Genomic DNA, 11,857 nt, shown 5'->3' on the forward strand with positions numbered 1-11,857 from the left:
ATGTTTGGACATTGCTTGTGGTGTCCACCAGGGGTCAGTGTTGGGTCCTAAATTGTTTATACTGTAAATCAAAGACATCTGTAGAGTATCCAATGTACTGAGGCTAGTTTTGTTTGCTGACTATACAAATATATTCTGTTCTGGCGAGGATTTAGAACAGCTAGTAGAGAACATAGAAAATGAAATGCACAAATTTAAAAACATGGTTTGACAAAAATAAACTCATTAAACTTGAGTAAAACAAAATTAATGCTGTTCAGAACAAAAACACAAATACAAATAGATGGGGTTGAAATTGAAAGAGTCCATGAAAGGAAATGTCTTGGGGTAATAATAGATGAGACAATAAGTTGGAAATTACACATAACACATGTACAATCAAAGCTGTCAAGAAGCATTTCCATACTAAACAAAGTAAAACAAGTTCTAGATCAGAAATTACTTCTCATTCTCTACTGTTCACTAGTCTTACCATATCTGACTTACTGTGCTGAAATCTGGGGCAATAACTACAAAAGTTCTATACATGCAGTATCTATTCTACAAAAAAAAGCCATACGAGTCATTCACAATGCCAAATACCTTGATATTATTCGAATAATATCAAATTATTCCTGAAAAGTTTTAGGAATTTTAGTCAAAATTGTTAAAATGTACAGACCTGGTAGAGTAAAAAGAACGGCACAAATCATGTTTAAGGCTAATCATAACGTTTTACCAGGAAACCATCAAAAAGTATTCACTCAACGAGTGGGGGGATATAGTTCAAGGAGACAATTTCAATTTGAAATTCATAGGGGCCGTTCAACCAGAATAACTTTTTGTATCTCAGCCTGTGGAGTGAGACTATGGAACAGTGTGAATGTGGAGCTAAAGCGATGTCCAGACATTAACCAGTCCAAGAGGAAATACAGAGACATTATTTTCTCGAGATACAGGGATGGGGAAGGTGTTTGACTATGTGTATGTGTATATGTGTGAGTATGTATATGTGCATATATGTGTATGTATGTGTGTATGTACATATGTGTATATGTCCAGGGTGTCCGCGGGGTCTTAAAAAGTATTAAAAGTTGATAAATCAATTTAGCAAAAATTAAGGCTATTAAAAAGTATTAAACGGCATTTTCCAAGGTATTAAGAAGGTCCACAGCAACGACAACATGAAACACCCTTTAATTTACTGAAACGACATGTCGGGAAACCCCCCAAGGCGGCCTCATGCATAGCGCGCGCCGTAAAATGCTGCTTATTATTTTAAGTTTCGTTGCCTGGCTCCGCTCTGTGGGGGGTGGGGGGGTTACGACTACGGTAACGGGTCCCAAGGTGGGTAGACCGGCATACGCAACGCTCTGGGGGTCCAACGGCTCCGTGTGTGCCCTATATGATCATTTTCTGATAACGATGAAATAGCCCGCCTCCCTCTCCCCGCGTCTCCTGCTGCTGCTGGGCTGTCAGAAGAGGGGGAGGAAAAGAGAGGCAGTCACCGTTTATTAAATATTATTATATTATTATACAGAGAACAGAGTCGTTATCAATTTGTTTTAAAGCTCAATAAATAAAAAGGAAGACCTCTGACCGGCACTTTTCTATTTTTGTACGGAAGATTTAAACTTTAACGGACATGTTGACCGGCGGAACATTTTTTTTACGGAAACTGCCGCAGGGTCCCCTCGTTCCTTGGAAGAGGCCGAGAGGTGGGTGTTTTTCATCTGCTGGTGGACTACCTGAGAGATACAGCAGGAGAACACGCTGTCCACCGCGGAGAATAAACAGAAGGGCAACCATGGCAACCATGCTCCGGGGTCTTCTTCACTGCTTTTGGTGTATTTCGGGCGGCAGCAGCGCCACTTACAGGCCTCGTTTCCAGCATTTCCAGCGGTCTCATGTGAACGGACACGTTAATGAATCGAATGCGTTTGAAAGGAAGCCTTTTTTGCGCTTGCGTATGCGTTTTACCGTATGCGTCCTCGTGGGGCCGGGGTCTAAGCCAAACTATATACGGTCACAGAGATCTGCTATTTTAAAGTAAAGTCAACACATATCGACCCTAAATATAGTCTATATTAAGAACGAAAAAAATCATAACATATATATCCTTTTTTGTAAACATATGACAAATGTGTGAGGGTGATGACGTCAGAGCATCGTCTTATGTGCCAGGTCTTAGCCCCGGACAGCCCCAGCCCAATTTAACCCCTGGGTATTTGAGAGGGAGCTCCTATATGGCATTACCCCGCTGAAGCTCACCAAAGTTTAACATATTTCATAGTTCAACGTTTTGTCAATTGTTTTGTTTATTGGTCAAATACTGGTTTCTAATGGTTTCTGAGGAGTTTTACTGGAATGAAAGAGCACAGAGTACAGAAGCAACAAAGCAGCATACTGCATTAAACCTGACCTTCACAGAGAGGTTGAAGTTCATGTGGAGAGGAGGCTTCAGTAGTCTGTCTGCACTCTGTTTAGTTTTGCTATCTTACAATCAATACAGTAAATGTGAGGTAAAGTGTGTTGCCAATGTAACCGGTTAGAACTCAAAGTTGCGATGAGGTCTTAAAATGTATGGAAAGGGTCTTAAAAAAGGTCTTAAAAGGTATTAAATTTGACTTCAGGATTCCTGCATATACCCTGATGTCAATGAACAGGTAAAGCAGATTAATAACAATAATAATTAATGACAATTATTACAGATTATAGATTATAAATAAATCATTTAGGGACAAGGGGGTGAGATTAAATAAGTTATACTTCTTCTCACTCCTTTTCGAACACTAGATGTGGGACTGTTTATGTTGCTAATGCTGTTGTTGTTGTAAATGTCATTTTTTTTTATTTCTCTTACATGACTATGGACTAAAACATTTGGTTTGTTTTGTAATTATTTATTTTACTTGTTCAAAATAAAATATATCAATCAATAACTGTCAGATGTTTTGCAGAAAAAAATCACACATATACAGTATATATATAATATATATTTGAAAATAATAATATACATAACAAAAATGTAAACAATAAATAAAATATATTTTAAATAATAATAAAGCAGAATAGACCGGCAATGAAACATTTAACAATAGTCAACATTTTGCCAACATTTTCTGCCAAAGATAACATTTATAAAAACTAAATAAATCTACCAGCTATGTGTGCGCATTTCTACTCTCTCCATTCAAAGTCAGCGATGTTTGTAGTCAATGAAAGCACCTTTGGATTGATCGAGTGCTGTTTTTTGCGGATTGATCTTGAATAGGCATCTGTTAACCTGTTAAGCCCAGCAGCCAGGGCTATACGAGGCCCTAAAGTATCTGCTCCATTATCTGTATCAAATGCACACATTGTTATTATTGTGTAATTTGGTGGCATCAAAGTACTACAAATAAATTAATGTACCTGTTGTAATATATAACATGTATATCCAACCTTCAAATCTATATTTTAAATTAACATAATATGAGGTAATCTCAGATCATTTGTAGGGCTGCGCGAGTATGGCCAATCGTATGTGAGTAAATCTCACTGTAAACTATTTAATTATGACCGATCATAACTCAGCTTTATGAACACATATTTGTGCTCCGTGTTACAAAACGGGTCGGGGGGTTTGGCGGCACTCTCTGTGTACACACACACACACCGCCGCAGACTCCGTGTACACACACATCGCCGCAGACTCTCTGTGTACACACACATACACACCGCTGCAGACTCTCTGCACGGGGAAGCAGCAGCGGAGGAGCGGCGGAGTCCAGGCGGTGCTGCAGCTCCTGATCGGAGACAGGGCTCGACATTATAAATGGCCCGCTGGCCCGGAAGCACTATTTAGACCCCCCGGGCCATAACGTACTTTCCCCTTGCCCGCTCGGGGCCACTAAAATATTGCTTTAAATTAAAAAAAATGTATTATTTATTATTATTAATTAATTTATTATTAAATGTAGTATTGGTATTTTGCAATTTAGTTAAATTGTTTAGTTTATTAATCAAAGACCAATACACTGCAAAAACAGAAACTTATTGACATAGGTAATAGACATCAAAATGACTTCAAATGTATTCAGTATTGTATGAACATGTTTGAATTGGGGGGTGGACGTCACATCTTCTAGGGGGGTCCGGGGGTATGCCCCCCCAGGAAGATTTTACAGTAAAATGCTTCAATCTGGTGCAGGTTGCACAAACTCCAGCCTGTCAGGACATCGAGTCCACAGTTTCCCTCACGGGAAAAGGACCGGAGCTAGCGTTCGTTCCTGGGTGCGAGGTGCATCCACCTCCCTGCAGCACATACTCTCCACAGCTTTATCAGGAAACCGTATTAGTTCTCTCTCTCTCTCCCTTCCGGTAGTGTGGAGTTGCATTAGGTAACGCTGTGGTGGCTGTACTGCTCCAGCCGTCTCCTTTGTGTTTGTTCGTTTCTCCCTGTCTGTGTTGTTTGTGTGGGCATGGTGGCTGTCACTCCTGGCTCCCGGCTCAACCTCCACTCACCTGCTGCAATCAGCTGTGCACCCTCCCCGACTACACACCTGCTTTCCATCAAGCCATTTACAACGACATATCAACGGAGGCTCCACAACCTTTCTCCGCCAGATCGTCAAGTATCAGCCGTATCTCGCGTCTCCCCTCCGGTACACAGCACCGTAGTGTGGAGTTACATTAGGTAACGCGAGATACGGCTGATACTTGCGCATTAGTTTCTGTTATGGATCAGTACTTATTGTAAGTCGCTTTGGATAAAAGCGTCAGCTAAATGCAATGTAATGTAATGTATCAACAGTCCTGCCAGTAACGTTACTATATTATCAATGCTGCTTTAGTTATAGCCTGATATATGATTGCTAACTTTACAATGTTGTGATGTGACGTTAGCTAACATTAACTGTAGCTAACGCCGGTCACTCACCAAGATAGCTGCCCAGTTCTCCACTGGTTCTCCTCACACCACAGCTCAATTTCTCTCCGATGGCCGTTATTTATTCTAATCCTTGGCTGCTCCTGGTCTCTTGGACGCCTAGCAGGCTCATAATAATAATCATATGTATTCGAATATATATTTTCAACCTCTTCTGTGTCAAAACTGGCATTGTGATCCATGTTTATTCATACGTTAGACCGGCCGCTCTCCCCCATGTTACGTCACACGCGGGAGGTCACGTGCGGAGGCTTTTTTTTATGCGGAAGTGAACATCTCTTACTAAAACGACGCCAGATGTCACTGTAGTGTATATTTCTGTATATTTTTTTGAAAATCTAGTGTATTCATCATTTTCCTAGAAAATTGCTATCAGAAACAATGCCTGGCGTGCGTTGGACGTAATATGGTCTGTATTTACATTAGCAAGCATCCCTAACACAGTACTTGAGAGCACATGTGTTTAAAAAATCAGGAAATAAAAAAGGAACTCACCTTGTGGTAAACCCGCAAGAGAAAAAGCATTTGAGCTCCATACTGTTTCTGAAATAATCCTTGATGTGGTTTAGAACAGGATGGTGTTTTTTCACAGCAGAATTTAAATTTAACTTTTTTTATTTTTTTTCAAGCTAAGAACCCAAAATCTGCTTTTTATTTTTACAGTGTATGAGGCATGGCTACAAAGGGTGGTCTGTTTTATATTTTGAGCGAACACTTCAGAGACATGTTTTGTATAGATATAGACATTTTTAAAACCAAAACAGTACGGAATTTTAAATAATCCTTTAGGGATGGTCATGTTCATCCTATTGCAATCATCATATGTTTATAAGATTAATAATTGTTTTTATTTTTCTCTTGTTTTCTCTGTAATTAGAACTGGATCTGCTGAGGAAGGAGCTGCCATCCACACAGGACCCCCCGTGGTGCTGGAGAAATCTAAACCGCATCAGAGACATCATCCTCCCAAACCTCTGCTTCCTGCTGTCCAGCTGAACAGCAGCTCAGGAAGCTTCAGAGAGAAACAGTGTGTTAACAGAGACTGAAGCACACAGAGAAACAGTGTGTTCAACAGAGACTGAAGCACACACAGAGAAACAGTGTGTTCAACAGAGACTGAAGCACACACAGAGAAACAGTGTGTTTAACAGAGACTAAAGTACACACAGAGAAACAGTGTGTTTAACAGAGACTGAAGCACACAGAGAAACAGTGTGTTCAACAGAGACTGAAGCACACACAGAGAAACAGTGTGTTCAACAGAGACTGAAGCACACACAGAGAAACAGTGTGTTCAACAGAGACTGAAGCACACACAGAGAAACAGTGTGTTCAACAGAGACTGAAGCACACACAGAGAAACAGTGTGTTCAACAGAGACTGAAGCACACACAGAGAAACAGTGTGTTAACAGAGACTGAAGCACACACAGAGAAACAGTGTGTTCAACAGAGACTGAAGCACACAGAGAAACAGTGTGTTTAACAGAGACTGAAGCACAAAGAGAAACAGTGTGTTTAACAGGAAGTGGTGATTTAGTAAACATGAGTGTTGTGCTGCTCTCGTTGGTAAAGCAGCGACTCACTGCGGCTGCTGAAGACATCTTTGTTCTGTTTGAAAGAACGATAGCAGAGTACGAGGAGGAACTGTCTCGTTCAAAACAGGAGAACGAGAGACACCGGAAACTACTGGACGCTGTTTTACAGCCTCAGCTTCAGATCCACAGAGCAGGTCTGTTCCCTCTTTACTATCCCTCTATATATTCACTCTCTTTATTCAGTTCAGGTTCAGGTTATTTATTTGTCAAGACAAGGGATCCATCCTGACACTAAAAATAAACCCAAACAACAGACACATCTCTAATAAAAGGACTAGTAAAAAGTACAAGTATACCCTGCTCAACCAAATCTCAAAATATATAAAAAAAAAAAAAAAAAGGAAAACACTAGTACAAACATGGATATTCAAAATTCATAATTAAATTAATTAATGAAAATAGGCATCTGTGTGACACTGAATTTGTGCAATAGCTGCTGGGATAAAACTGTTTTTATACCGCTTCGTTCTAACCTTTGGGACAACTAACCTTCCGGCCCGACGGGAAAAGCTTGAATTCTGAGTGCAGAGGGTGGGAGTCATGGTCTAATATGGAGCTGGATAACCACTGTAACTGCCTGAGGTAAAGGGTCTCCAGGTTTAGCTGTGGCTCACCAATCAGTCTGCTGGACCACTTTACGATCTGACTCAGAGTTTCTGCTCTTTAAACTAGGGCTGTGCAATTAATCGTATTTTAATCACGATTACGGCTTGCGACGATTATGAAAACAGCATAATTGACAAAATACGATTATTGAGCTGGGTGCACTTTCGCCCCTCCCTAAAAGCCCACTCGGCCACGTGGGAGCGACATGTGTTGTGAGTGTTCAGCGCGAGCGAAGATGTCAGAACAAGAGCAGCAACTCGTTAAAAAGAAGGGTAAAACTATTTCCACTATTTGGAAGTACTTTGGCTTTCAGGAGTCTGACTTGGAGCAAAACTTGGAGCAAAACAAAGTACAGTGCAGGATTTGTTACCAGGTTGTGTTGGCACCGCACGATAACACCACCAATCGCTTTAATCATCTGAAATACAAGCACAAAGTGCAATACGACCGGGCAATAATACAACAAAAAGCAGATGCCCGCTCGACTTCATCCACCACATCATCACAGTCATCGATTCAGGACGCATTGTACAGAGCAACGGCCTATGCGACGAGCTCGCAGAGACAGAGATATTAAAGGTGGAGCCGCATTTCACATCGCTAAAGATATGTGCCCAGTTAGCAGCACTGTTAGCAACCAGGGCTTTAAGCAACTTGTCAACACGTTGGACAAGCATTACGCAATGCCGCCTCGGTATTATTTCAGCAGGTCTGCCTCGCCTGCGCTATATGACAAATGCCGTGGGGAAGTTGAGAGAGACGTGGCTTCAGCTGACTACTTTGCCACCACAACGGACCTATGGTCTAGCCCAGGGGTGCCCAACCAGTCGATCGATCGCGGGGAGATTCCCAGTCGATCGCGAGATGTGTCTAAAAATAGAACAACAATATTCTGTTGTATCGTTAATGTCCTGTAACATAATCTTCCTGTGCCAGAATAATGCACTTGAACGCATCAAAGCTTTGTGATTGGCCGGCGTCACCCCATGTGTCGGGGCGTGGCTGGTGGACAGTGGGCACTAGTGCGCTGACGTTGTCCGTGTCAACTAGAGATGGCAAATCCGGATCTTTTTATGGACTTGGAGTCTTATGAGTCAGTCATTGAAGAGATCCGGATCATACAAGTCATATAAGTCAGCATCACCAAGACAGTAGAAATCCTACCGGTGAAACCGAAAAGTTGTTGCATTTCAGGAGCATATTAAACTGATGTTATATTAACCTCCGCTACACAGTGCCTTTTGCTTTAATAAAAAATGTTGATCACAAAAAAAAGGGTTATTTTGTGATTTGGCGAATCTGAGTCTGCTGTTGTCTCGTGCATGACGACGAGTCTGCTGGATCTGCTGCTATACGGTTACGGCTCTGAGTCTGCACGAATCTGCTGTGTTTTGCACAGTGAGTCAGGATTTGCTCATCTCTGAGTCTGCTGTTGACTCGTGTATAATATAGCCCCGCGGCTCTGTCCCCACGAGTTTGCAGGAAGTTTCACTGATCCGCGTCCCCTCCCCTGAGCCAAACGATAACTTCTGGAAGCTATCCTACTTGCTAAAGGGTAGGCAGATGGACTGGGGTACGTTGTAATGTTATTTGACATGTTATAAAGAGAGTAGCGAATGACGCAATTAATAGTTTTAATTTGTACGTCACACCCGGTGTAGGACTCAAAGGACTCGGGTTAATGGAGAGGGGAAACTCGTCACGACCAGCTCATTTCTAGGATTCGGGTTAATGATCCGGATGAATCAGGACTCGCCCATCTCTAGTGTCAAAAGCAGTGACAGTCCGCACACACACAAGACCGCAATTATGGCAGAAGCAAAAAAGCCTAACATATATAATTTTAACTCCTAGTGGGAGGATGATTATTTTTGTATCTATTCCAATTTCAAAGTCCATCTGTCTCATCTGCAGTGCGAGCGTGGCTTTATCGAAGAAGGGTAATTTAGGAGCGGCATTTCAAAACAGTGCACTAACGCTACGAGACGGAATTCCTTCCTAATTCTGTCCTACGCTCCCAAAAGGGGAGGGGCCTGAAAGGACAACTAAATGCACAGCAGTCCATTTTCACCAGGCCCAACAAGAGCAAGGCTGCTACCATAGCATCTTATCGTCAGTCACGTTCTTGAGAAACACATGAATTCTTTCAAAGACGACCAAGTTGTGAAAGAAGCATTCCTGGAGGCTGCAGACGCGCTTTTGGGGGACAGTAAACTTAACAGTAGCATTTCAACAGGTTTTTGATATAATAAAAACTCGAGTTAGATACCGTTATTAATCAGCTGTAAGTTTTAGTTTGTTTGAACTTATTAATTATAATTATTGTACACAATGGTATAAGAATGCACACATTAAGATCTGTTCTGTTTAAAGGTCCCATGTCATGGCCATTTCCACGGATCATAATTCCATTGTTGAGGTCTACTAAAATAGATTTATACTGTGTAATTTTCCAAACTGACATTGGTTTCGCATACAGCATCTATGTAAAGTACAGTGGGGCAAAAAAGTATTTAGTCAGCCACCAATTGTGCAAGTTCTCACACTTAAAAAGATGAGAGGCCTGTAATTTTCATCCTAGGTACACTTCAACTATGAGAGACAGAATGGGGGGGAAATAATCCAGGAAATCACATTGTAGGATTTTTAATGAATTAATTGGTAAATTCCTCTGTAAAATAAGTTTTTGGTCACCTACAAACAAACAAGATTTCTGGCTCTCACAGACCTGTAACTTCTTCTTTAAGAGCCTCCTCTGTCCTCCACTCGTTAACTGTATTAATGGCACCTGTTTGAACTCGTTATCAGAATAAAAGACACCTGTCCACAACCTCAAACAGTCACACTCCAAACTCCACTATGGCCAAGACCAAAGAGCTGTCAAAGGACACCAGAAACAAAATTGTAGACCTGCACCAGGCTGGGAAGACTGAATCTGCAATAGGTAAGTAGTTTGGTGTGAAGAAATCAACTGTGGGAGCAATTATTAGAAAATGGAAGACATACAAGACCACTGATAATCTCCCTCGATCTGGGGCTCCACGCAAGATCTCACCCCGTGGGGTCAAAATGAGAAACAAGAACGGTGAGCAAAGATCCCAGAACCACACGGGGGGACCTAGTCAATGGCCTGCAGAGAGCTGGGACCAAAGTAACAAAGGCTACCATCAGTAACACACTACGCCGCCAGGGGCTCAAATCCTGCAGTGCCAGACGTGTCCCCCTGCTTAAGCCAGTACATGTCCAGGCCCGTCTGAAGTTTGCTAGAGAGCATTTAGATCAGTGGTCGATCTCGGACCATTTAAAAAAAGAAAAAAAGAAAAAAAAAGTAGCAAAAGAAAAAAAAATTAAAAGAATAATGTTTGAAAAACACGTTTTTAGATGTAAACCACCCCGTTAGCAGGTGCAACTTGATTGATGTATATTTGAGACAACTCAATAATATAATACATTAACCGTGCTTTATGTGAACCGTTCTTATTATACATCCATGCGTGAATTTCATCATGACACAAGAGACGACGGCAGGACTGTAATTTCCCATGTTCAGTGAACGCAACAGAGGCAAGACGCCAGACCAATCAGAGAGTTGCATGGAAATACACGTTTGCTTGTGTCATTCAAGCTCGGCTGTGTGTGTGTGTGTGTGGGCATGCCCACACACATGCGCATTTAGTGTGAGGGAGAGAGAGGGAGTGGGGGAGAGAGAGGGAGAGAGGGGGACCGGTGCTAGCAGGGACCGTGATGTTAGCATCTGGTTAGCTAGCTGCACTAACGGACATAAGGAGCTGTTTCCACAACAAGCTGCGGAGAGTCCTCTCAGACTGAGGGGCTCAGGTGAGCTAAAGGACTCTTGAGTGTTTTGTCACAAATTATTCAAAAGATTATTTCTGCGGCACACCTTCATACGATCATTATAGTTATACAAACAATAAGAGAATAAATGAAAAACAGGTATGAAATACTATATGGCAGTAAAACAAGAATACAGTTTAAAAGGGGAGTGATTTGTAAAATATCCATAAAGAAAAAGAAAATCTGTTTACAGTTCTGTTTCATCTGGGTGCTGAGAGAGGTATCCATAGATCTCTTCATGTTGCTCTCAAAGTGCACCAGATTGATGCTTTCAACTTCAATATTTAAAAATAAATCTTTCCGGGGGAGCATCCCCCTGGACCCCCCTAGAGGAGGTGAGGTCCGCCCCCCAATAGCACTTTAGCCCTGCCTATATGCCATGAGCTGATTATGGAGCCTTCATTGTAACAGTAATTCAGATGCAATTAGCCTATATAAAAAGCCTCAAATTGGAAGCACTGTGTCTGGGCCGTCTTTTTCACTCAATTCTGCAATAGGTAGATCTCGCTTTTCACCTAGGCCGAGGTCGGTGATCTTGGGCTTAAAAAGGTTGGTGACCACTGATTTAGATGATCCAGAAGAGGATTGGGAGAATGTCATATGGTCAGATGAAACCAAAATATAACTTTTTGCTAAAAACTCAACTAGACGTGTTTGGAGGAGAAAGAATGCTGAGTTGCATCCAAAGAACACCTACTGTGAAACATGGGGGGGGGGGGGACATCATGCTTTGGGGCTGTTTTTCTGCAAAGGGACCAGGACGACTGATCCGTGTAAAGGAAAGAATGAATGGGGCCATGTATCGTGAGATTTTGAGTGACAACCTCCTTCCATCAGCAAGGGCATTGAAGATGAAACGTGGCTGGGTCTTTCAGCATGACAATGATCCC

General features: G+C 41.8%; 1 protein-coding gene across 1 annotated transcript in view; it reads left to right on the forward strand.

Annotated features, from left to right (window-relative positions):
- Nucleotides 1-6,438: 6,438 nt before the first annotated feature.
- Nucleotides 6,439-11,857, forward strand: part of LOC307026128 (uncharacterized protein) — a 43,690-nt gene continuing 38,271 nt past the window's right edge. The window contains exon 1 of the mRNA XM_079661279.1: nt 6,439-6,640. Coding sequence (XP_079517405.1) covers nt 6,454-6,640 — 187 coding nt within the window. The 5' untranslated portion in view covers nt 6,439-6,453. The remainder of the gene's footprint in view (nt 6,641-11,857) is intronic.

This window comes from Notothenia rossii, assembly GCF_949606895.1.
Source record: "Notothenia rossii genome assembly, chromosome: 2".
Taxonomy (NCBI): Eukaryota; Metazoa; Chordata; class Actinopteri; order Perciformes; family Nototheniidae; genus Notothenia; species Notothenia rossii.